The 26,750-nt window shown below is 42.4% G+C and overlaps 2 protein-coding genes across 3 annotated transcripts; both read right to left on the bottom strand.

Annotated features, from left to right (window-relative positions):
• Positions 1–221: 221 nt before the first annotated feature.
• On the bottom strand, positions 222–18,388 carry rinl (Ras and Rab interactor-like). Of its 2 annotated transcripts, none has more exons than XM_023812218.2 (12): positions 17,551–18,388; positions 16,425–16,592; positions 16,091–16,241; positions 13,639–13,747; positions 13,048–13,120; positions 12,763–12,851; positions 12,120–12,202; positions 11,766–12,006; positions 10,680–11,327; positions 5,494–5,811; positions 3,799–3,930; positions 222–2,953 (listed from the first exon to the last, which is right to left on the bottom strand). In XM_023812218.2, the coding sequence occupies exons 2-12, from the start codon at positions 16,469–16,471 to the stop codon at positions 2,316–2,318; spliced, it is 2,529 nt and encodes an 842-aa protein (XP_023667986.2). In that variant the 5' UTR covers positions 16,472–16,592; positions 17,551–18,388; the 3' UTR covers positions 222–2,315. The 2 variants fall into 2 exon arrangements, with proteins under 2 accessions (XP_023667986.2, XP_023667987.2); XM_023812219.2 differs by having other exon boundaries at positions 16,425–16,567.
• Positions 18,389–18,513: 125 nt separating this feature from the next.
• On the bottom strand, positions 18,514–25,906 carry sirt2 (sirtuin 2 (silent mating type information regulation 2, homolog) 2 (S. cerevisiae)). Its single transcript, XM_023812220.2, has 16 exons — positions 25,573–25,906; positions 25,248–25,288; positions 25,016–25,064; positions 24,787–24,897; positions 24,352–24,393; positions 24,104–24,210; positions 23,942–23,998; positions 23,721–23,789; positions 23,399–23,528; positions 21,989–22,048; positions 21,173–21,228; positions 20,960–21,036; positions 20,746–20,797; positions 20,565–20,632; positions 19,352–19,418; positions 18,514–19,172 (listed from the first exon to the last, which is right to left on the bottom strand). Exons 1-16 carry the CDS (start codon positions 25,586–25,588, stop codon positions 19,044–19,046), a joined length of 1,131 nt encoding a protein of 376 aa, XP_023667988.1. The 5' UTR covers positions 25,589–25,906; the 3' UTR covers positions 18,514–19,043.
• Positions 25,907–26,750: the final 844 nt, after the last annotated feature.

The following is a 26,750-nucleotide window of genomic DNA, read 5'->3' as shown; positions in this document are numbered from 1 at the left end:
TTTGTATAACCTCAGTTTTATATAAAAACAAACTGCGTGGATTTCCCCCAATAGTCCAAGGACGTGCTAATTAGGCTAATTTCAACCTCGAGCTACAGGCCGACCTGATTTCACCAGCCGGCTTCCTTTAGGAACCTTACAGTGCCGGCTCTGCTGTGTTTCCCTTATACTCATGCTTGCTTTCCTTGACCTTTTAGAGAAACTTTAAACATTTCAAATACTTAAGGTTTAGCGAAATGATGCTTTATTTGCCATATGCACAATACAGGTACATTAGAATTTCTGCATAAACCATCTTCTTCCCTTTTACATACACATATATGTACAGTTGAGAGCAAAGCTTTGGGTTCGAGGACATGGTCAACGCATTTTTTCTGGTGCATCTGGAGCATTTCTGGGAATTAGGGGCTTTGGTCAAAGGCCCAACGTACATGTGATTATTCTGCCAAGGATGAGACTCGAACCGGCAACCTTCCGATCGCAGGCGCAGAGGCCTGACGCAAAACGGAGCACGGGAGGGTGCAAATGCAGTCCCCTGCTACCAGGATTTATCTAGTTGAGCTTCTCACCTTTGGGTGATTTCAGTTCAGCGTCAGAGCCTCACTGGGTGACCCTCCTTCGTGAGCCTCCCTGCCAGGTAAGTTTATCTGCAGTCACGTCATATTCATTTTTTTGCAAAGCATATTGCTAAGACTGTGTTAAATGCATCATTATTTAATTTAACAAAGGACTGAATCACTTTACAGCAAAATAATTTCTTTTAAAGCTTAATAATTACTGAATTAGTGTAAACAAGAAAACAAAACTGTTTTTTTTTTAAACTCACTCTTGGTAAAAGTGACCTCTCACTTCTAACTTTGTCATGTCACTGTTACCAAGTACTCTAGCTTCCTGCCCAGCCCAGGCTGGGTGTTTGTCCTGTATTGTAGCCTTAAGTCTCACAGAATAGCTGCAACTTCAGCTTCTTGACCACTTGAGCTCTTGAAATTGTTCCTTGCAGGCATGACCCAACAAAAAAGGTGCGTGTGTCGGTCTCTGGCCACTTTCTGAATAATCTGGTATTACATCATCGTTCTGAGGCAATGAAGAACTGAAATTCTTCCTAGGTAACATTACTGAATGCTAGTCCTGTGTGTTAGTGATGTATTATTGTGATTCTTTCCATGTTCCATTTCTTATTTAAAAGTCTTTTATTGAGTCTCATGAGACAAACTTAAGATTGTAACCTACCTGTATAGCTTCTTTGACTGATCGACAGAGATTAGTCACAGTGTGTCATATATAACTTATGACACCCTCAAAAAAAATCATTCCAGCCGTACGCCCAAGTGGAATTGCTAATTATATGACAGTTCCGAATGGAAGGCTTCATGTAAAGCAATGACAGAAATAACGAATCACGCTCCTGTTTTCAACAGTCTGCGAGCCAACAAGCACCACGAAGACAACGAAACACACACAGTTTGTTTAGCCTGTAATTAAGAGGTAATGAACCACTTTATTATGCAATCGCTGCAACTGTGCCTTTCAAAATAAATCAGCTCTGACGGTAGTCAGATGATAAAATACTCTTCAGCCTGTTAATACGAGACCAGATGATTTAAATAAAAACCAGTAAGTCAATGCCATTTCATAAAAAGATTTTCGGTTCTACAAAAGACGTCTTAAAATTTGTGTTGGAGCTGAAAATTAAGCTTGTAATTAACTTATTTTGTATTATGTGGCTATTGTGCTTTTGCTTTGATGAGGATGAGAAGCTGCGCAGATTGAAAGATTATCATTGTTTTTCACAACTGATGCAAGGTCTTTGAAAACAATATACAGGAAGTTCAAGCTTTTGAATTTAATTTCAAACAAAAAGTCAGAATACGACAACAAATCGGTTTCACTTTTTGGCATTGTCAATCCTTGTACTACAAAGGAAAAGGAGAAATCACAGATCAGCATTTGTGTTACCAGTATTTCTGCAAAACCCATACAATGTGATGGAAAGCCACAAACACTGGCCAGAGAGCATAGAGAGTGCCCATCAAACCCCTTCAATGAGTCCTCTTTCAAGGGGAACAGTAATCCTGCAGTAATTCTGCTCAAACGCTTTAAAAATACTCATTCATTTTAATAAATGAATGCTCACGAACTGAAATAATGCAGGACCAGGGAGTAGCAGAATTGTCAAACACACTCATGTTTACTGCATGTGTACTATAATGTATGTGGAATATAACATCAATAATGAACGCTGTACCATTCCTAACAGATTCCTTAGGTGTAAATCCTCCTTTGGGTCAGAATCCTCCCCCAGGATTTGCCCTCAGCTATGCAGAATACAGACATTTGGTAGCTAGCTTGGATGCTTTTTGCTCTCCATCGATCCAGCGATCTGGGTCAAGGGTCACCTTGTTTTTGTCAAGCTGACCGGCGCTTATGTCCTCCGGCACAGTCCAGAGCACGTCGCGGGACCTGAGCTCACTGTGCGGCCGCTCTTTCTCCTTTTTCGGACTTCCGGTGGGTTTCTCCCTCAAAGTCTCTGGGGCTTCAGCGCTTTGCTGGGGATCACCACCCTCCTCTGATAACCTGTCACACCCCCACCTCACCTCACCGGGAGCCTCATCCCAGCTGTCGTCTTCTTCTCGGAGAAGCCCCAGAATCTCTTTAGATGTTTCACACGTCTCTTCTCCACTCAAAGAGGGCAATTCCGCAGCACTGCCTTCCCCGCTACAGTCCGACAATTTCGCCCCATCCTGTGACTCCGCCTCCACCTCTCTGGAGGCAGGCCTCCGGATAGTCCTCCTGTTCCCGGTTCTTCGTGAGCGGTTGCAGTGCAGAGTTCTCCTGCGATGCCATTGGCTCAGGGAATGCTGGGCCTCGGTGCTGAGCTGGCGGGCTGCCAAGCGAGGCCGGAAGCTGCTGATGTGGAACAGCGAGCCGTAAAGTGATGTCAGATAATAACCACCTGCAAGCAGGGGAAAGAGAAAGCCAGTAAAACGGGATGTTAGTGTTGGTAATAACTGTGCTGCGTAGAGCTACCCTGCCTACCCAGAATAAGGTCCAGGATTCCACATTTTTATTGAAACTAACTAGTTATACTCAAGCACGTTGCATTTTTTTCACATACCATTTTCCTGACTGTGTTTTGTACTTCTATGCAATTACGGCTTATGTTTTTAAAGCCTCTATGTAATTTTAATTTGAACTTCTGCGTTGTCTTTGAGTGCACCATGTAGCTACATCTGGCCAATAAAGTGAATTCTGATTCTGAAACAACCGTGGATTTAAAAAAATGAATATCTTAGATATTAAGCAACTGCATATTGAGGAGGCTGGACAAATAATCATACTTTTTCAAACACCAGTAGACATAATAATATGAAAATTATGTATATATAAATAGTTGTGTGTATATAAAAAACTTTTATGTATTTTCCTGTAAATATCTGTACATGTTAACAACTAGCTCTACATCCCAGAATATATATGGTGATCTTTTATATTAAAACTAACAGCCATGTTCTGTTCGTGCGATTGTTTGCTCTACTGTTTCTATTATCTAAGATAAGCGATTTGACTCTGAAGTTATTTCACAAGCTAATATTCATGAAAGGCTCGCCAATGAGACGCTGCTTTAACAGGCATAATCCTTTACAGACACATTCAAACCTGCAGTTTGACAGTCAGTTTGAGTAACACTGATGGCAGTTGTTGATTAACAATTTCCAGTATACTCCAGTTGTAATTGGTCCTCCAGGTCAATAGGAGGCGTCTTGCGATTCCACAGTGTGTTGTGAAGATGAGGCTTACCCTCTCCCTGTAGCAGCATGGGGTCTAGCAGCTCCATCATGTAGTCTGTATCCAGCTGCAGGGTGGAGATGTTACTGTGCAGTACCACCCAAGTGAGGCATGGTAGGAAGTCGTCTGCCCCATACACTGCTCCTGTGTGGGGGGGGGGAAGGGACAGCCTGAACTCAACAGGATGTTAACTGAGTTCGAGAAAAAGACGAACAGTCTCTCCCCCCAATACACTTCCATCTGACCATCAATTATTAAAGTAACTCTGTCCTTATTGACTGTATTTATCATCATCATCATCCTCCTCATCATTCCCTCCTTGGCTACTGGATACTTGCCGTGAGAAATTCACAGCTGTATTTATAAAGTCCCTCTGGTCGTTTATCTTCTGTCGATGCAGTCACCAGCACTCTTGATGCTTCCCTTGGTATCACAGACAGAGCTCTGTGGTACCAAGCTACAGCACAGAGGAGAGCTGCAGTACAATATGCCGCTCCCAATCTGTCATCGGGGGCCTGTACTACGAAGCAGGGTGACTGGTTTATCGGGGTAACTTGTCGGATTTAAGGTACCACAGTTTAAATGGACTTCATATTCGTTCACTTACATTTTGCCCAGACTACCTTAAATCCGACAAGTTACCCCGATAAACCAGTAACCGTAGTACAGGCCACTGATCACACATAATACAAAAATTATGGGATAATTTAATTAATACTAACAATCTCTAAGGGATTTTTATTCATACACAAATATTTTTTTCAGCCTTCCAAGCTAAAGGAAACCTATGCTATAATCTTGTATGTCTTACATACAAGATTTTGTCTTAAAATGTGGACTGTATGGGGGTCCCAGAGGGCTGTTTTGGGAAAAACTGCCGTAAGTCATCTTACAGGATTACGTGGATCTGCATGGTGGGAAGCAACAGGAGATAAAAACGTGATTTCGAGGGTTAATGTTACTGCATGATGGCGGCATGCATCTGCACGTATGAAAGCTGTCTCGGCCAGGCCGAACGCCAAAGCCGAGTTACCCCGACTGACACTCTTCTGTAGCTGTGAAAAGTGCGTAGGTGCTGGATGTCAGAAGAGCGAAGGGCTGCGTAACGGTCACAGTCGTGCTTTACCGTGCCGGTCACAACAACAAAAAGGTGATTTTGCAATTATAGCCCAAGGAGCGCAGTGATGTGGCACTTTGGCTCCACTGGCTGGGGCGAGTCTGATAACGACGGCGTGTTTACATGCAGAGCACGACATGAGGATTGGCAGCTTGAGAAGAAGATTAATCTCTCGCTGCCCTCTCAGTGACCAGATCCCAAGCTCACTGAGCATGTGTGGAACAGTTTAGGGAACTAAACCAGTGGTATTTGTCCCACTTCACACTGGTATGAGCTGGAAATATTACGACGACTAAAACAAAACCATTTATCACATTTCAGCAATACTATATGTATTTTTATGTTTACCTGTAATATTATACACCTGCTTTACCATATGTATATTTGGTATTAATATGACTATAATTTTTCCATGAACTTATATAATTACAGCTTTTCAAAGTAATTTAATTTAACTTTACCATCAGAAGGATCGCATCACTGTGTACAGATTTGGCTATGAGTTGTATTGGATTGTATTGCATCAATAACTGACCACCCCCTCTGCAGCTAGGGGGCGCCACATATCTGCACTCAGCTTTCCTACCAACCTGGAGTGGAGTTGGTGTTCATGCTGTGGTAGATGGTTTTGCAGACCTTGAGCAGAATCTGCACTTTCTTGCTGGGCGAGTAGGCCTCATGCATGGAGTCCCAGCGCTGCTGAATTTTCTCCAGAACCATGGCATCCGGAAGTCCTACGCCCATGGCTCCTCCAAGCTCTTCTGGTTTCTGCCCCTCCATTGTGTGCTGGTTCTGCTTTAGGCGCTCAATGAAGCCGTCCCGATCACGGTAGTCTTGAAGAGAGGCGTACAGGCAGGCGCAAACTGGCTTGAGTGCCACCTTGTGTATGGCAAGTTCTAACATTCCATCTGGGGAAGGAAACAGATTGACAAGATATGGCAGCTGATGGTGGTCAGTGGTAAAGCCGACGTGCTCAGTCAGATATGAAAACTACAGAGGTGGAAATTTCCAAGTCCAGAAAGTAAAAATCCAGATTTTGTTTCCAGTTGAGTACAGAGTCAGAGTACTCTGTACTCAACTGGTTAGTTGGGACAAAATCTCGGTCTGGATTTTTACTTTCTTTACCTGAAATGCCCCACTTTCAAAAACAATCAGGGGCAGATATGATATTTTGAGTGCAGCCACATATCAGGGAAATTGAATATAAAATAACGATCATGACCAAAGTCTACCACATATGTTCTACATCTTTGTGGAACTGAGACAACATGGCACAATATGAAAGCCACACTAAACATTCCATTTAAAATCTTATACAACCATACTGCAGCTGACCAGGCTGAGCTTAACACACATTCTTCTCTGCAGTCCCTATGTAGACCATAAACTGGTAAGTTACTAGAAGGGCATGAATTAATAAATTCAAACCACTGAAATAACACCTTCCAGCTTAGGTTGACTTTGTTTCGCCATTACAGGTCATTGGGCACAAGAAAGACAGATATGTCTATTTACTGAGCACCCAAAACCACAACATGCATCACCAAATACAGATATGTTTTAGTTAAAAACAACACAACTTTTTTTTTCCTCCTCACTACAACCCTTGAAACTTTCAAACTTAGGTCCAGAAATTAAACGATCCTATTACGTCACATCCAGAGTGTTTCTGCATTATAAGTCCTTCCTATATCATGGAAAACCAATTGCTGGTTTCAGAATCAGCGTCAGAAATGGACATGTTTCTGAAGTATTTCCAAGGCTGTCACAACAGGAAGACAGCAAAGACACAGTGAAGAAGCCAGTGAGGATAGAGAAATAGCAGCAAAACTGCTGGGCCCGAGAAAAATATCGCAAATATGTTCCCCTGAAGAGAGGTTTGGGAACCGAAGCAGTGTTCTAGCCATCCAGCAGTAGCTTTTTGGAGCGCTACGGAAGCCAAGAACAGCTGTGCCTGCAGTTATTTTTTTAACGCTGTTACCTCGAGATAAATCTTATTTGTAATTTTCTCTGAATAATTATGAGGATAAACATATTGCGATGCCAAGGGGCCACCATGCCGCACGCAGCGTTGCTCGCGTATGTACTGTAGCTGTGTTAGTGTGTGCATCCGTGTATTTAACACTGAAATTAAGTGTTGTTCCCGTGTAGCGTTTTACCATGAATTGCTGTCTCTAAATTACACTATGGTCACTGTACGCAACATGTGTAGATGATATATTAAAAAATACTGAAATTTCATATAAACAAAACTTCACATCCGCATTCAAATCTAACCAAATAGTCTGAATCATTATTCCATCTACACAATGACAGACATACAGAGCAACCCTTAGATACCAATGTAAACTGAAGCAAATATAAGCTGCAAGTCCTTTTAAAACACGTGGCTTACGCGCCGCTGAATTATCTCGTTATCTTGAGAAAATGGCATTAAAAAAATAGCTGCAAGCATGACCGTTCTGGGCTTCCGTAGAGAGCTGAATACATTCATGTTAGTTTTTATTGTGTTGCTGTTCATTGGCATATATTTTAGTGTTACATAGTATTTTTGTTGATTAAAAATACACTTATTACCCATAACACTTTTTGACTTTTGCAAAATACTGTTGGAACTTGATGCTTTTTACTTACTTTTTTGCTTTTTTTCCACTGAGAGCAAGAGAGCAACACAGTCTAGTGTGGTGTTTTACAGTCAGGCCCCCCTGCACAGTGCAGGCAGAGCAAGGGGACAGCGGGGGTGTCAGTATGGGCATGGAGAGCCACAGGGGGGGGCTAGTGACGAGTTGCATCATGCAAGCCGGGACATTCTGACTCACATCCCTTATGCCAACATTGTATCTCCCATCCAGCGGCATTATGAAAGGCTACTCGGCCAAACCTAAAAAAAGGCACCTTTGCACTGTGTTCTTTTTCACACATCGTTCACGCATCATGTCACATAAATAACCCTTAAAAAAAAGAGCAAACGCTGAACCGCTGCATATAGAACAGTACAAGATCAAAGCGTCTTCCTGTAAGGTGGCCATGTCACATGACGACCGTTGCCACGACACCACAGACGGCTCCCTCTCCGTCATCCGGTACAATTCAATAGTACAAGCATTATTGCATTTCTGAAAGTTTCGGGAAGATTATCGGTGTATACATACTCAAACACCTAGGCCTACTTCTTTGGCTAGATTGTTTTTAAAGCATTACTTGATGATTCTGTTCAACCAAACTGTAATTAAACTGCGATTTTTCAGTTCTTGTCATCGCATGTACATTAAATCTAACTGCTCCACCACGTCACTCTCTAGGGGCTGCCTTTATGTTGTTTTAATTGCCAACTTGTAAATCCATTACGGCTTCATTATATGGCTCCATTATAGCATGTCGTACTCATTCAATTGGCAAAACATGTTTTTGGTCATTGATTTTGAGTGTTTTTTTTTTCCCCTAAATCTAAAGGTTTTCAATTTTTATATCATGCTGAGAATGGAGCTTAGTCACTCAGAGTGGACCAAGGTCACAGGCAAATCTAGATCATAGCCTGCAGTCTACAGTCAAAGGCAGGGCACAGAAAGCCTTCAAGGAATGCAGAAAGATCTACTTCATACAAACGGAATGAAAAGTGGAAGTGAAATTGTTATGAACTGCTGATCGTGACCATTAATTAAAAATCTTCAATTTCAACTAGTAATCAAGTGGACACTGAAAATTCAGTGGACAGTGGTTGACAAGTGAGGGTAATTTAGCCTTAATAAATCAAATACATGTAGTTGTATATGTAGCCTTGATAAATCACATATGCAGTCTTGTAAAACACAGCTTTGGTTTTGGAATAATTAATATTAACACAACAATAAAAGAAAACCTCTGTGTAGGTTCTCTGTTGTTAACCCTACTACTCAAACCTTATAAAGACAACAAAATATCCGATTTACCAGTTAATATTCGTAGTGATCATTTCATGGACGTCTATAACAATAAAAATAGCGACATCAGACTTCAAACACAAAGACCCCACAAATGTCTGTTACATAGTATACATATCTCCTTAGTGTCTTTGAATTAGTTGAAGTACACGAGAAAAAACCACTCAGAGCTAAAACAAAACCTACCTATGAAATAAAATTCCCTCTTAATTATTTAGAGTTTCTTAAAGTTCTGAGAGAACTTGCAATTTTTATAATGAATATACATCAGCCTGCAGGTGTTATTACTAACCAAATTAAAGCACTACTGATGAAAGCGATCTTGGACACACAGGTACTGAACATTACAGACCTATCTCAACCCTCCATTTTCTGTCCAAAATAGTTTCTGTGCAAGTTCAATCATAGTTAGATACAAGTAATATTCTAGTCTGGTTTCTGTCAGGGAAACCGCAATGATACTGCTTTAACTAGAGCTGTAATTGATATTTTAATAATAATATTATTAATAATAATAATAACTGATGCCAGCACTGAGGCGCTGTTTTATGGATCCAAGTCTGACATTGTCGATACAGCCTGCAGTCTGCTAGCTTACCAAGATCTGCGTGGCTCATTGACGGGCCGTGGCTCATTGACGGACCGCAGTTCGTACCTTACACCGATAGAAACACAATCATTTTCTTTGCATTCTATTATATCAGCGCACCCTGGGAAGCTGGATGGCCAGTTGACCTTTAACCCCTACGGTTTATTTTCTCCATACTATGGAGCTTCTGATTCCTATCCTGTTCTAATATCTCTCATCTTACTTTTTGTATTTGCGTAATAATAATGTATCATCACACATCCTTGTTAAAAGCTTGGGACTTACAGAAATGGATTAAAGTGCATTATAACTCCGAGTGCACGTCACTCGCGTGGACCTCACTGTCTCTGGCGGATTGAAGATAACCCTGAATCGCAAACGGTGGTGTTGAATCTTTGTGTAAAGTAGTTGGGCAAGAAAAACAAAGTGATCAAAATGTGATCTTACAACTATTCTCAACAGCACCATATTAGGTACAATCAGGTAGGGGTCCTACCAAACTCACTGATTTTTGTCATCATGTGAACCTAAACTCAAACAGTAGGATGAAGTTTTAGTTAGCAGGGTTAAATAATATTTTATTACCTGTACTGAAAAATGTTATTCGGACATTATACACTTTCATACTTTTAAATACTTAATTCTAACCCCAGTTCTTCACAGCAGTTTTAATGGCATCTCTTCCAGTGCCGTTCACTGCTATTAGAACTATTATCAACTTTAACCACATGGGAACATTTTTTTATGCTTTTATATGTTTTTTTTGTTTTGCTTGTTCCATGTGGGGGTTGCATAGTGACTCAGTGGCTCGTTGCTGCCTCGCACCCGGGATGGTGGGTGTGTGTGGACTCTGCACATTCTCCCTGTGGTGCTGAGGATTTCGTCTGGGTGCCTGGGCTTCCTCCAGTAGCCCAAAGACACGTGGGTAGGTGACAGTGTCTCCAAATTGCCAGTACAGTGTGTGTGTGTGTGTGTGTGTGTGTGTGTGTGTATGCTACACTATCAGAGGTCCCTGGGCTATTTGAGTTGTGAGACCCCCCCCCCCCCCCAGTAATTTCTATGGTGGTGTAAATGCCCATGCAGTTCAGTACCCCTGTCCACTATCGAGTGGCATGACATCGCCATAGTCCCCTGGCTTGTGGCCTGTTCCAAGTTGAATGTGACATCATCGCACAGGAGAAGCGGAACGACTGATGGATAGATGTTCCATCCAGTTCTGACGCTATGCCCCGCTTGAAGTGTCACTTCAGTTCTGTGTGTTACTCACCTAACTCCAAGTCAGAGATGTCTCCTAGGCTGTCTATCAGGAGCTGTATCTCTGGGCTTTCCAAGAGGATCTCCCGCAGGCTGCTGAGCGCGGTGCGAACTTCCTGCAGCAGCTCGGAGCCAGAGGCGCAGCATGAGCTGCCCTTCAGTGTCTTGTCCACGAAGGCCTTCACGCTCTCGGCAAAGGCGCCGCTCTTCCTCTCGCTCAGTTCCTGCGCCTTGTAGTTGAGCCTCTTCTGCGGCGACATCAGCCCACCGATGGCCTGCCCCACGGCCGAGAGGCGGTTCTTCACCTTGTCGGCCAGGACCAAAGTGAAGCGCTGGCTGTGTACGTGGATGGGGCTGGGGGCGGAGTCAGACTCCTCCTCCAGGCTGCTGATGGAGAGGGAGTCCAGCTCATGGCTGGGAGCCTGGAGCAGCGAGGTGAGCGGAGGCGGAGACAGCCATATGCCGTCTTCGATCCAAGACACGCGGTGAGGGGACTGGGGGACAGGACTGCCCACAGGTGTGGTCTCGCTGGAGGTCTCACCATCCACAGAGAGCCTGTTCTGTCCTCTTCCCTTCAAGGAGCCAGAGCTACTGGACTGACTTGCCCTTCTGAGAACCACGGGGGTAGAGGGAGAGGAGTTGGGACGAGTCCTGGGGGGAACTGAGGGAAACAGAAAGATAATGAAGGCCGACATACAAAAATGTCCAAACAGTGCTCTTCTTCGGGGTATTTAACTATAAAATGGATGGGGGCCGGGGGGCTAAATTAACCTAGAGGTCATTTGTTATCTTCTTTCCCACTTCAGAGGCTGATTAGATGGAGGAGGGGCTGCCTTTGACAGACTCCATCCATCCATCCATCCATCCTTCCTTCCTTCCATCCATCCATCCATTTTCTGTACCCGCTTGTCCTATGAAGGATAGCGGGGTCTGGAGCCTATTCTAGAAGCTCCGGGCGTAAGGCAGGGAACGAGGCACCAACCCATTCCAGACAGACAGCACATGTTCATGTAATTCACATAAAATCAGTTTTACATATTTGCAAATGGGGAAGGATTTTGAATGGACTGGAGTAAGTGACAAACGTCCCTTAAATTACCTGAGCATGCAGCTGGTGAGGTGCTGGACTCGTGGTCCAATGACGGGCCCCTCATGTCACGTAGCCCTGCTCCCTTCCACGGCCTAGTCGTGCTCAGCCGTCTCTCCCGCCTTGCTGCGAATGGCCGACTCACGGAAGAGGGGCTGCTTTGGGGAGAGCGCTTTTCAATAAGCCAGCTGTCCCCGTGCTCGTGCAGGTACAGGGGGTTGATGACGCAGAGTGCCCCGTTCGCAGAGGTCACCTGACCAACCACAAAATCATAGGGTCATGAGATGGCACCTTGGCGTTAAAATAAATGAATAAATAAATAACACATATATGAAAAAAGATCAGTGCTTTTAATAGTACTGTTACCTGTATGGAACACATGCTGAGGCCAGTGGATGGCGGGGTCACATTCCTCTGTTGTGGGTTCGAGGACAAGCAGAGCCAAAACTCTGGAAGGAGAATTAAGGTGCACGTTTCAGATTAGAAAATGATTTGCTTTTCATCTCTCAACTGAACTTATTCCATCCATCTTTATGAGCAAGGATGGGTAGTTTAGGTCCAGGAAGCAAAAATCCAGACCAAGATTTTGCTTCACCCAATCAGTTGAGTACTCCGTGATTGTATCTTTATAGTGAAATGGGTGGTTGAAACAAAATCTTGGTCTGGATTTTTACTTCCTGGACCTGAACTGGAATTGTATCTTTATAGTGAAATGGATGGTTGAAACAAAATCTTGGTCTGGATTTTTACTTCCTGGACCTGAACTACCCACCTCTGTTTATGAAACTGTGGACCATCATCAATTTTTTATTTCGAACCATCCTATGGCTTAATTTATCCAGTTGTTAATAATATTTATATCAATCATATCTCCCCAAAAAACACCATGGCATATTATTTTCAGAACATATAGCATGTTTAAACCTACATGTATTATTATTTTTTGTAATATTCAAAATGCATTACGTAATAAACAATCAGAAAGCATCAGGCTGGAGGAGAGACTCACTCGGCCCTAGATGGGACAGATCTTGGTCTGTCTCCTGTGTGAGGTTGAAGACACGCTGTGGGATGAACAAGCAGACTGGCAGCACATCTCTGAAAAAATGAGTGGGGGGTGTGGCAGGGGATGGAGACTCACACCGTTAACAAATTGCAATTAACCATAGCACCGGTGCCACAAATTAGGCGGCGAGATCACTGACTGGGCTGCCAAGTATGAGACACCAACAGCGTATGTGGAGCTGAGATTGAGAAGCAATGGCAGAATGTGCCAGATTAACGGCCCTCTCACCTGCTCAGGCTGTAATAGGCCACCAGCTGGACCAGGTCTGAAAACCCTAGGTGGGACTCCAGAAGGTGAATAACTACAAAAAAAAGATGACAATCATGCTTATTTCCATTTCTCTGTGTATCTGTGTGCATGCCTTAAGGCTGATATATACTTCTGCATAGAATCTACGCCATTGGTATCTGCATATCCGCATATGCTATGCCGATAGTTACATTTCTGGGGAAGTGTGCATCAGGCTGTGTCATAGGTTATGTTCACGGGAGTTATACTTGCACAAAAAAATGTTCTGAGGGCAGAAGGAAAAATTATTGATTCAAAGAGATAACCAATCAGATTGCAGAGAAGGTGGGTCCAAGCAACTAGGAAGCGGGAGCAAGATATCTGATTGGTTGGTCCCACCTCCTCTACGACCTGATTGGTTCAGAGAAATAACCAGTTATTTTTCTTTCTGCACTGAGAACATGTTTGTGTAAGTGAAACTCCCATGAGCAGAGATTACACCATACCTATGCAGCATCAACAGCGTGGATTCTATGCAGAGTACAAATCAGTCATAAGAGGCACAATTATACATCAGGTGGAAGTTTGTACCTGCACCAGAGCGTTGGATTGGGAAGTCCTTCACATGCTCCCTGTTGCCCCCTACAGACAGGCACAGCAGCTGCGGCTGAGATGTCGAATCTAGCAGCACCAGGAAACTCTGTTCAAGAGGTAGAGAAGAAAAAGTTCCGGGCATTACATTTCACGACCTTAGGTCAAAAAAAAGTGGTTCGCTGACAGAATTGTGGAAAAGACATGGGCAGATTTACTCCGAAGCAGCTGAGTCATTTGGGAAGCTTTTCTGCAGAAGTATGGCCGTGTTCACATGGCATGAACTATCATACAAGCTGACATGGCATGAATTCATACTCCTTCAGAGGCCCATGCACACAGAAAGGCTGCAGGAAGTCTGAGTGTCGGTAACATTCAGACTAAATTAGATACCGCAAGCATGTGTGTCACAAAGAAAAAAATACGAGATTTAGTCAGTCATGAACAACTGCTCAAGCCATTTCTCCTAAATGAAAAAAAGGTAAAAGAAAAAATATATAATGGCACATGTATGGAAGGTCTTTTTCTTCAGAATTTATTGCAATTACTATTCTTCAAGTCAAGAACCTTTGCATCACAGATGCAAAGTAATTCCACCCTCAAAGGTCTGTCCCCAGACCTTGGAATTTCCCAGCCCGAATATATGTGATTATTCTGCCTTTTAGGGTGAGACTATCAGTGGCTGGACTCCATCCTCTAGATGTTTAAAGCAAATAGCTGAGCAAAAAGTGAGTGGAAACGCAGTGTAACCTGGCAGCCCTGAGAACTGAAGTTTCCGCCCCTGACTGCACAACACAAACCACCTACATGCCAAATTTCCATGCTTTTCTCGAATGTTTTTCGATTAATGCATATAAATGTACTTTCTTTTTGAAACAAGTGTACTGAAATGTATCATTAATTATTATAGCTGAGGCTTTCCAGTCACCACGAGGGAAGAGTAGCTGGATGGCAGAGAGTAAGATCTAGTCTTTAAATGGGTAACAGGTTAGAAAAACGGCTGGAGAAATCTCATCTTTCATTATTTATTCCTTTCAGTGATACATTTCGTTACTGAAAATGAAAAAAATGCGTGGTAACAAAAAGCAAGAATGCTACTTATGTGTTTCCTTCACCTAAACCACTTGCTTTAAATTCATCCTTTAAACTTGTAAAGTTATTTGCATATACATCATTTTCATTCTTATATTTCTTTTTAAGCTCACGCAGACAGAAGTTTTCTTACTTTTCTAAGTTTAATGTAATCGAATGTAATTATTGTTTTTTTCTGTAATCTAGTATTTCTTATGCTCACACTTGAATCTAAGCATTTTACTTAAAGGTACCTTGATTTATGCCATTTTAAGGATTGAAGTCCTTCCCTTTCTTAGTTATTTGAGTTATCTGAGGTGTCTGGTTTGTCCTTCACCTACAAAGTTACATATCAGTTCCTGTTGCTCGTCTAACAATCTTCCTCCCTACAATTAGATCTTCCTTATCTTTAGTCACTTCTGCAATAGGCGGTGAAATGGCACATTGTCTGTCAAAATGCAAAGAGGAAAAGGAACTAATCGAATAAGTAACCAAACTATTTTGAGTCAGAGCCAAGGCACGTAAAGCGTTCCCAATACGGTATTGGCCGCAGTTCAACCCGTCTGCTGAGTCTATGCATGAAAAAATACCCCCGTCCCCTTCTTCTTCAGTGTCTCCCCAGCACAATGTCAATACAGAAATCTTATATTTCGATTATCCAACTGAAGTCCATTTCGTTATAAGCAGATATCTCCATAGACAGGAAAGCTTTTTCAATGACTCACCTTTACAGAGAAGTTGAAGGACATTACTATAGAGCGGGGGTGGGGAACCCGTTCCATGGAGAGCCGGTGCGGGTTTTTGGGATGACCGCTCAATCAGCCAATCACAGTGGGTCCCCTAGGACTGGAGTTGAGAACCACTGTTTTATTATTGGCTGATTGAGAGGTCATCCCAAAAACCTGCACCGACTCTCCATGGAACAGGTTCCCCATCTCTGCTATAGCCTTTGGTAACCTCAGGCACATTTTCAAGATGCAAAAGCAGTTGTGTATCATTAGAAGTCAACTAGGGAGAAAATCTGAGAATGGATTTAATCGGGCACCAAGGCCACAACTGGGAGATACTAATTCTCCGCTGACAGAGGGCCAAACAAGCAGGTAAAACTGAGGGAATATGGAAGTGATATGAAGCGAATCTACCACAGAGGTTCCCCCCTCCTGCCTCATCAGGTTGGGACACTGTCTGTAATCAAAAGATCGCCGGTACCCGTTGTAGGTTTGACAGAGTGACATTTGTTGAGCCAAATTACACATCCATCCTGCCACGTAGCATGTTCTAAGCCAGGCAGGTTGAAAATAAATCAGATGGAGCATTGTAAGGATTTAACCTCATTCAATACTAAGAAATCTATGAAATGATGTTATCTGAATCAGCTGACCCCAGGCTGCTGTCCCCACAGTGCAGTATGAATGCTGTCTCTGTCCCAGGGGCCCCCGAGGGCCCAAGCGGACTGGCAGAGCCGCAGCCTGTCCAGTAGCGTGAGGGGCTTCTGCGCTACCTCTGTGCCATTTGGCATCTCAGTGGGGGACCTGCAAATAAAGGAAAGTGATAAAATGCCTTGGCAGCTCTATCCAGACTTTGAACAACCTTTAGTGAATTCACAATATATATTTGTTAAAAGGGAAAAAAAAAATGAATGCACATATGTCTACACTTTTTCTCGATATGGAATAAATAATTCGAAATATGAAAAGGACAACGCTATCAGTCACCTGTCAGAGCTGGCTGTGTCGCTCTTGTTGTCCTCCAATCCCCTCATCAGCCCTGGTTTTCAGGGGTAACAGTGTCAAGCAAGGAATCCAATTGGGTCCCTGAAACTGATAATGCTTCCCCACTGGGTGTGTTAACTGTCAATCTGCAAAGGCAGCAGCGAAAGAAACCTAGGAGTCAAGACAAGATGCAAAGAGTGCGAAGTTGTTATATTATCACCACTTCCTCTCTATCTCCACCCCCAGCCCCGCCCACCGCCGACCTTCCTCCATCCAGAACAGGCTCTACGGCGTTTGACACGACGCACTGTTACTACGTGTGCAATGCTACCTTCACAACGTCAAAAGTTTCTAAAGTTTTAAGTGATAAGCTTTAATTTAGTTTATTGTTGACTGAGTACTAAAAATTGTTTAATATGATGAAATTTGAAACGTAATTTTACGGGGTACAGCTAACTTGGAACTGACAGAAGACTGCTGTCAATCAAATTCATCAAGCTGAGAAATCTGAGACTTTGATCCTATTCACAGTGTCATTTGCCAAAAAATAAGGCAATAAGCATACTATGAAGCGCTATATTCATACTATTACATAATATATTAAAGTGGATAAATTTTAGTTTACAATATAAGGAAAACAGTATCATAATCTACATAAGAAGACCCATGAAATTGCCCAATAATGTAGTAATCCTTAAGTACCTCGATGAAATTTCATAATCGTTCGTACAACCGTTTACAGTTTTCATCAAAGGATATTACTAAGAACGAAGACGTTATGTAGCAAGTTTTGTAAAAAAAAATAATAAAAAAAATGAGTTAAGAACTTCTCGTAACATAGGCTACCGCATGAAATTAAGTTAAATGAATGAATGAAGCAGAACGTGGAAAAAAGCAATGCTACCAAAGGATTAAATAGGCGCGGTTGAGGGGATGGATATAGATCTATTAGTACCATTATACCAGTACACTTGGACTTCGCACCAGTTCCAGGCATGTGACATTGTGCGCATTTCTAGGATCTGTGAATGAAGCGAATCTTTCAAAATAATAACACCTAACCCAATAAGAACTGGTCCAAAAGCAGGAAGGCATGGCAGGGGACGGAGAAGCTGTAGCAGACGCTCACCTTTCGCGTTACTTTTGCAGTCTCCCCCGGTGAGCTTTACAGTCGCCTGCCCGTCACCTGTCTCCTTACACGCTGCTGGCTCGGCGCGCTAGCCGTGCAAAGTTCAGCCCTTTTCCTATTTCGTATCCCTCCTCTCGCAACACTCCCCTACCGCTCAACATCTTTTCTCTACCTCTCTTTCCCAACGCAAATAGTTTTGCATAAACGGCTTAATGCAGCGTGCGATGCATATACACATCGGGAGCGCGCCGTCCGCGTCGCTTCAGCCTTTTCCGAAGCTGCGTGCTGCAGCGCTGCACTACTGTGTGAGAAATTTCTGCAGTTCGGTTAGGCTGCGTCTTCCTCTTTCGTCCTCTGGCACGTGTGGTTAACCTCACCCCACTATTAGAATGCACAGCCAAATGAGGAACGTGAAACAGACTTATATCAAGCGTCCTACCAAAGCTTACGGAACAATACACACGAAACATCTTACAAATAACACTCTAATTTTTCGTCTTTTTGATAAACAGTAGCCTATAGGTACACATTGTTTTAAATTACAGTAAGCCCCTAAAACACACATACACATTCTGACACATATCCATCTCTGAGAATAAGGATGCGTTATGAAGATGCATAAGTACTTATGATGCATAATTCACTACTGCATACGTAGTGAATTAACCTCTATCCTGCCTGCTGCCTGCTTACAGTCTCGACTGTCATTTCTGTCTCGCGATGTGAGTTTTTAGTTTATGAACAATACAAAAAGCAATACAGACCAAGCGACTCCAGGGATACACGTACTCTTTCACCAGTGCGGCCGAAACCGTTGTTGGACATTTCAAATTGCGGATGCAGTACAAAAATGGGATGTGACATCTCATTTGAAATAAGCTGAGTGACAGATGCCGTGATTTGTGCATATTGACGGCATCCAGTCTGTAAATTTCATATAAAATGACCATACCACATCTGGTCTATAGTTATCAGTTTATTAACAGTTTTTAACTGCGTTACATGCATACCACCATCTGGCTAGATGAGGTACTGCACAAAACAAAAAAGTCAATAATATCGTCACCTTATAACCCCCATAAAAGAGAAATTATATTAAAATAATTATTTGTAACACTTAAAACTTGTCAGAAATTATGAATAAGAACTATGGGAAATATGAAATGAAAACCCTGTTTTATTGTCATGTTATATTTACAGAATCCCTATGTTGATTTTTTTAAGCCAGAAAATTAATTTACAAGTTGCATTTGGCTAATTAAAATGAAATAATTATTGCAACATTTCCCAAAAAGCTCTCTTTTTATATATAAAAAACCCCTCTATGTTTAAGCATAGGCTGCTCAGTCTGTAAATAACAAACACAATATGAAAAGTAGAGGTGTGGGAAAAGTAGGAACGGGACACAGAGAAAACCAAACTGCAGAGAGTAACCGATGGCAAAATGGCATCACGACTGACGATCCGTCTTCTCAGCAGTCCTGTTTGACTGGCTACTCTGACTTGTTGGAGGCGGGCTTCTCCTCAGCTGCAGCGCTCTGATTGGCTGTTTTGGCTTTATCCTTTTTATCTTTGCTGTCAATCAGGGCATGTTCTTGTCTCACCAACTCCTCCAACTCAGCCTTTAAGACAGAAGCATAGAGTCATTACACTCTGGGTGAAGCAAGAGGAGACGTGGGTGTCGATTCCAACCTAAATATCATCGTGTGAACTCAAAGAGAGATCAATGTTTTTCTTGGAATTAGTGTGAAAATTATCCAGTTCTTGTGTCTGTGTCTGAGCAATTCGAATTCACCCTTACCTTCCAACCAAGCAAGTCAGCAAGTGCCATACAGCCATCGTCACAAGTGCTCAGGTACACCACGTCCCTAAGACCAGTACGTAGCCAGTGTGAGAATACACACACATGCAATGACAGTCATTACACCAAAGGCGTTATTTCGTTTTATACCACTGCTTTGATAAATACTATTTACTATTTCTGTCACATGGGTGGGTATTTTTTGTGTAACCACACCGGTAGTTTTGGCAGCCTAGTAATAGTTCTATATTAATGTGCACTATTTTCACTAGTGGTACATATTTATTAAACATGTTAATATAAAACGTGTGACTTTTTACTCATAAATAAGCAGCCATTCTTATCAGCATGATTTTACTTGTCCAGCTTCAGATGCTCCAAGAGGCTGTCTGTTGACGGTTTCTATGGTAACTGAACTGCCTTGCCGCTTCCAATGAGTAGCTGGACCAGAGGATAGATTTATTCCTATAGCGACTATATTTTTAGGAGCACAATGGAACATTATTGGATGCTAAATTAAAAAATCAACTTGAGTAGTTTATTCTGTTACTATTTTTTGTTTGTGCCATGGGGATGAACCACTTCACGTTCTGCGTTGAACCGCATCACACCAGCATGATTACTGGTTATTTCCGTGTAGCCTAACACCTTTCTGTGGTTTATCCCTCACCTCATTATATTTTAAGATCTATTTGCTGCAAAACCGAATGCAGTCTCCAGAAACACACGCTCTGATTCTATTAATTGCCCGAATCACAGACCAACAACAAACAACCCAACAATCTCTGCAGGTTCCGCAGGCCGTAAATCTCTCCAGACTGGTAAAACACCGCTTTGCTACATAAATGAAGAAGAAGTCGATTTATTTTAAGACGGACACCAAGCATGTGGACTGGTAAGCTCTGTTATTGCTGAACAAATATATTTAGAATTAGGTGATCAGTGGTCATTGTTGACACACCACAGCACACAACAACGAAATGTGTCCTCTGCATTTAACCCATATGTGACTTTCCGTGACATAGCAGGGGGCAGCTAATTCAGCGCCCGGGGAGCAGTGCTTGGGGGCGGTACCTTGCTCAGAGTACCTCAGTGGTGCCTTGCTGGTCGGGGATTCGAACCTGCAATCTTTCAATTACAAGTGCACTTCCCTGACCATTAAGCCACCATTGCCCACATATATATGCTTTGATAACTGAGGATACGGCCTCACCTGTACGCTTTATCGGAGTCAAAGTCCATGCCTCCCCCAAAGCCAAGCATCCCCATGAGTGCGTCAGACTGCCAGAGAGAGGGGGGGGGGGGGGCGGTCAGTCAGACAAAGCACTGATGTCTCTGATGTCAATAATTTATTACAGTTTATTATATTAAAATGTGAAGTGAAGAATCCGGACCTGCCCTGTCTTCTCCATGTTAATGAGCAGCCTGGGAGTGTCTTTGGGGACTCTGTAAGCAGAGGTGCAAGGTGAGGCGGTCGACCGAATACGGAACATACACGCTGAAACAGCATCGCCGTTATTATAGACAGCGAGATAAAACACGTGGATCCCGAAAGATGGAAACACTAACTCACTAAGACTGGTCACCAAGATGAAGAAGAGGACTCACTTGCTGACCAGGGAGGCGAAGGGCTGAACCTGCAGCGAGGTTCCCATGATGATGAGGAGGTCACAACGTGGGAAATCCTTAGACGGTGAAAAAGGGGGAGACTGTCACTTCATAGGGATGGACAGAAAGAGGAGAAATGCAGACCTGCATACATTAATTTATGGATTCATAACAATTCTATATGCAGTTTGAAAACTGACCCCCCCCCCTTACCATCTTCATTGTAGTGAAAAATCGGGCAGGCAGATTCTCGCCAAAAAACACAATGTCTGTCAAAGGACAAATAAAATGAAAGAGCAAAGGGACAGATGAGTTAACAGCATCGCTAAAACCAAGCCGACAGACTCAGCTAATAACTGCCTTCATGAAACCAATTGTTGGTTCACGCCTTTGTTCTCCGAATGGCAGTTGTTTTACTAAAATAAGTAACAGACTTGTTATGCTGAAGATGCTTTTATACAAAGTGAGATAAAGACAGAAGAAAGCTAAGGGTTAGAGAAGAGAGGCCGTCAGGATCCAGCGGGTCCTACAGAAACTGTGGCTCACACTGGCTACGTTTTTGGTACAGTTAAGGGCCTTTACTCAAAGACCCAGTAGTGACATGATTACTCTGCTAGACACAGAATTTGAACACACATCTCCCACATGCTCAGCCAAATTCCAGGGGTCTTGTACTCTTAGGTTTGCCCCGTTGCTTCATGTGACAAGGATCCAATTGACTATTGTAAGGAAAAGTGTTCATGGACAGCAAAGGAGCTCCTGTGACATCTGAAGATGGACACCAGAAGACACTGAAACCCCCTTCAGATGCTAAATCTATGCAAGATACAAGATCCCTTCTAACTTGCATCAAGCCTTATACATCAGTCAGATGTATTGTGAATGACTAACTGTTCATTCATGTCCGCAAAGAGACGTCTGAAATATACCACGCCTTTGCTGAACTCCGATTAACCTTAAAATCTAACATGCTGGTAAATGGAATATATTGGGACTGGAAAAAAAAAGCTATTTTGAGGTTGGACTCACCAGGCTTGACCAAGTCGTTGCACTTCTCACACTTGGGCACTTGCTCTGAGAAGATCTTTTCTGTAGACCACAAGTTATCAAAATGGACAGGGTGAACATACAAAGACTTTTATAATCCTAAATTTTGCATCTGATTCAAAATGCTTCTCACCACTAAAGGCCTTTAACAGTTTTTCTCCCCATATCTGTCTGATCTTCTCCTGCCCAACCAGCCCCCTCATTCTCATAGATCTTCCTTTTCTGGCCTCCTCCCCATTCCTCCTTGCAAACTCTCCAGCTTTGGTCACTGAGCCTTCTCTAGCATGGCTCCTCATCTTTACAATTTCCTTCCTTCTAACACTGGTAACTCAACCTCCCTCCCAGGCTTCAAATCTCATCTTAAAAACATTTTTCCCTCCTAAAACTTTCTAGCTCCCTCCACTCTGTCTGTGTGTGTGTTTTTTTGAATATTGTTAGTTTCTTTGGTTTTCGAAAAGCACTGTATACATCTAATTATTAATACAACCCAATCTAAATAAAAGTAGGACAACCACATAATCTCATTTACCAAAAAAAACACAATGACATTTAGTACATACACAGTTTACCATAAATGCTAATGAACATATTCAAATACAGTAAAACCTCAGATTGCGAGTAACTTGGTTTGCAAGATGAGCAAAAATTTTTCTTAAGTTTTAACTTGATAAACGAGTGAGGTCTTGTAATACGAGTATTATGTATACGCTTTGTCTGCCAAGCGTCACATGATCACAACTGAGCTGATGGTTCCTCTCTCTCTCCTGCTGCAGCATTGTGGGTAACCGTCTCCCATGCTCGGTCTCAGTCGGCGTGCCTCACTCGTATAGCCAAAACTTAGAAAAGCACCACCCAAATTTTGGTGTAACAGTGCGAGCGATGAATCTGTTTAATGACAATGCAATGTCCACATTTCCATGAAATCGAAAAGGAGGCAAAAGCAGCTGTCACTGGATAGGTTCCTTGTTAAAGTCGCACAAAAAGAAGAAGATTCCAGTGAGCCAACAGATAGCAGTGATTCCATTATAGTGAAAGTTGTCCTACAAAATAACCCTCCTCTTCTCCTCTCTCGTCTCCCTCACACCATCCACGATTCTTTTCAAAGGTAAAGTGCAGGCTAATTTGTTTTATGTATTTTTACTTTATATTTTGTATTAATCGTTTTTATATGAATATTTTTGGGTTGTGGAACGAATCATCCGAATTTCATTTATTTATAATGGGAAAATTTGCTTTGACAGACGAGTGCTTAGGATTGCAAGCACGTTTCCGGAACGAATTATGCTCCCAATTCGAGGTTTTACTGTACATACACTTGTTTCAGTAATTCTGGTATTAGAAAACATGCCACTAATTCAATAACCTTGCGTGAGCTCATTTTCTGGCTCTCACCTTTCATCCAGTCCAGGGTATACTCCTTACGGCACAGAAAGCTCACACAGTGGGAGGTATAGAAGGTCCCATGGGCTTCAACCAGGTCCTCCTCTTGTAGTCCCGCTGCACGCTCCAGGGTGTCAATGTTCTTCCTCACCAATCAGAGCACAGATTGACTTCTCAGTGGCAACATGACAGACTGACTAGCTCACCATCTTAAGCACACTTACAGTTAAACAAGGCCTTTGCGAAACTTGGGACTTATGGTCTGGTCAACAGTGATAAAGTGACCAGCAAACTGACAATGTGAGGTGCTTATAAAAGAGACAAGCTTGCTGACCTGGGAGTAGCAGCGTCTGAGAAGACCTTTGTCCTTAAGCATCCTGATGAAGTAATGACAGACTGTAGGCTGTAATATATAAGCAAAGCTCAATACTTTGTGCACAGAAGCCTTCCACACAGGACTATCATGCAACAGTCCACATGCATCAGTAAAGTCTCTGGGACAAGCAGACAAAACACTCAATAACCAGAGTGAACCTGTAAGGGAACCTTGCCTACCTTGAACTGCCCAGGATACAGCTCCTTGGCCAAGGCAAAGAATGGCTCTGGGTGTTTCTGAGTAATAAGGGGGGGAAGGATTTCACAAGGGGAACGAAGACATGCGCGTGGATGGTACCATTTTAAGACCTGCACAGGTGGACTCGACCATCAGTGTGATACCTTGAAGTAGTCGATCTGGAATATGGCTTGGGGATAAGGCAGGTTGTACTTCTGCAGGTTGGCATAAAGGCCTGTCTCAGGAGAGCGGAAATCAGGGATTCCCGCAGCTAGGAGGAGGAAGGATTCTGCAATCAGCCCATTAATGTTTCAGATCAATGATGCAAAATGGTTAAAAACGATAAAGAGAAATATCACAAAATTCATACTATTTCCTTTATTGCAAGGAATTGGACAGGAAGGAGCCTTACATGTCGATATTCCTGCGCCAACCATGCAGATTATGTCTTTGCCTGCAGGAGAACAAGAGGAATAGCGTAAGAAAGCCCTTGAGAGCTATACATTTAAAGTGTAGTTCTATTCAATGTCATGTCTATTTAAAAAAGAACTATCAAAATTTTAACCACAGGTTGTATAATTTAATAACTTAATGAAATTACACAGCAAAACTGGCAATTTGATATATTTATCTACTAGCAATACGTCAGATTTTTTATGAAATTAAATTAATTTCTGTAGTTGCAAAAGAAAGCTTGCCTAAAATAAATAAAAAACTAAAATCTAAAGTGTTGTATATTGCTGGAAATTACAGCACCGCAACAGCATGCGAAGTCAAAGACAAACAAATATAAAAACATACAAAAGGTGAATGTACATTTTTGGCATTGTGGTGCAGCGATACTTACATTTACCGCTCTGGATGTAGCGGGCCACCCCATCTAGGGTCAGCTCATCCAGAACCTTTTCTCCAGTACCAAGACCCAGAGTCCGGGAGAAAAGACTACGTAGAAAGTCCACTGCCACATACAACACCACAGACACACCAGGAAAAAAGAAGAGAAAGACAAAAGATGCAATAAGTTCCTTCTTGTCATTTTTTCTAATACACCACAGCGCCCCCCGTTGGTGTCTTACTCTCTGCGTCCCCAGAAATGTCGTCTTCGCTGCTATCCGAAGGCTCTTCCTAAGAACGAAAAATCAACAAGTTTAACGAAACAATCGCGCTTATGTAGCCTTTTCATCCAATTCTATTACGATAATAATTATATATGTAACACTAACATAATTTCCTCCAAATACAGACTTCATTACATCATTAACAGCACATAAATATGACAAGTCGGTTTCTAAATAGTTTGTCATTCACCTGTAGATCAGGGGAACTCGCCTCCTTTTCTTCAGAAGATCCTGAAACAAATGCATTTATATCACCCTGCTGACATTATATTGCAATCAGCTAAGAAAACTCACTATGCACCCTATTACCCACTTTGCAAACCGCTTGTTTACGTTATAAACCCCCGAAGCCTAGCTGAATCGAGTATGAAAAACGTTACTTATGAAATCAAATTTTTACTTAGTTCTGCATTACGTGCAAAACAGCCCAAGTACAGCTAGCTGAGCCAACAAGCTAATGGTGGCTAACAGCAAAACAACGCAGGGCCGAGCGGGGCTTGCCAGTTAAACATTACCTGGTGCATCAGACATCTATTCGTCTATTTTTTAACTACAGCACAAAGCACGACGTTAGCCCACCCAGTGTGTCACTGGGATTTACAAGCAAACGACCCCGTTTGCTGTCGGTGTTCTGATGAGTTGAGCTACCTATCGAGACGTACTATCGAGCCTTTCTGCGCATGTGCAGTTCCACCGTTTTGGGATTAGGGTAGGCTTTAGGGGTTATGGTTAGGGTTAAGGCTATGGATTAGCACTACAGTAGCCTAACTCGACAAAGTAGCTCAACTCGACAGAACACCGTCCGTCTGCGATCACGCTCCGGAGGGAATCGCGGGCGCCGATCACGCGCTTCGGAGGTTTTACGGCAATAAGAGCAAAATTATAAGCCGGAAAAATACAACTTCGGTCAGCTGACTGGGCTGAGATTTTCAACTAGGGACAAGTCTGCACACACATGCACACGCATCTATATGCATGTAACAGTTTTATTACTTTGAAAATAGTATGTAGGGTTTACGAACTACCCCAACGCTTTTGATGCAGCAAATTTTAGGTTTATAATGGAATAATATAGATTCCTAAAGCGCCGCATGCGTGAGAGCAACCCTGCAAATATACTATCTACCTTAAAAGTCTAGAAAACGTTATCAGTGTTAAAATTCTTTGCATACAGAAAGTGTGAAATTGCTAAGTTATTAGTTATATCGTTTTGTACTTTTCTTGTCACATAATAGGTATAACAGGCACAAAATATTTTATGTTAAAAAGCATTGAAAAATGCTAATACAATGGACTGTTTTCCCCACAAGAAACAATGGAAATATCCATAATGTGTTCCGAACCTCCCAAAGCATGCCTTACCTAACCTTTTCATAATACTGTACAAAGGGGTTGTATAACAGGTCTACAAAAAATTTCAGGTGTCAAGGTTGAATGGTTTTAGGGTAATTTGAGGGTGCTGAATTCAAAAATCACATTACTTTTGCTGAATTGATTCTAGTTTTTGAGATAATGGACATCCATGAAAATAATGCATTCCCCGAATGCGACTTGTGTGTGATGACAAATGCAATAGCTTTTTGTCTGTCTTTTGACTCTTTAACAGTGTCTTAGGTAATGAAATGAATGATGAAGCGTTGAAGGAGAGTTAAGTTCACATGTGCGTGTTTGCATGTTCATTTATTGCTGTTGT

This window comes from Paramormyrops kingsleyae, chromosome 17, assembly GCF_048594095.1.
Source record: "Paramormyrops kingsleyae isolate MSU_618 chromosome 17, PKINGS_0.4, whole genome shotgun sequence".
In the NCBI taxonomy this organism is placed as follows: Eukaryota; Metazoa; Chordata; class Actinopteri; order Osteoglossiformes; family Mormyridae; genus Paramormyrops; species Paramormyrops kingsleyae.
This window is presented reverse-complemented; position numbering and strand designations above follow the sequence as displayed.

What these genes read in the sequence shown, in the direction of transcription:
- rinl (XM_023812218.2), bottom strand. Translation starts at nt 16,471, where the DNA reads ATGAGGGGATTGGAGGACAACAAGAGCGACACAGCCAGCTCTGACAG. An exon ending in TCTGTCCCATCTAGGGCCGA is followed by an intron (nt 12,203 to 12,762) that starts GTGAGTCTCTCC and finishes TTCTCCTTCCAG; the next exon opens with AGTTTTGGCTCTGCTTGTCC. An exon ending in TCAGCATGTGTTCCATACAG is followed by an intron (nt 12,007 to 12,119) that starts GTAACAGTACTA and finishes GTGGTTGGTCAG; the next exon opens with GTGACCTCTGCGAACGGGGC.
- sirt2 (XM_023812220.2), bottom strand. An exon ending in TCAGACGCTGCTACTCCCAG is followed by an intron (nt 23,529 to 23,720) that starts GTCAGCAAGCTT and finishes TTGGTGAGGAAG; the next exon opens with AACATTGACACCCTGGAGCG. An exon ending in TACCCTGGACTGGATGAAAG is followed by an intron (nt 22,049 to 23,398) that starts GTGAGAGCCAGA and finishes TGTGGTCTACAG; the next exon opens with AAAAGATCTTCTCAGAGCAA.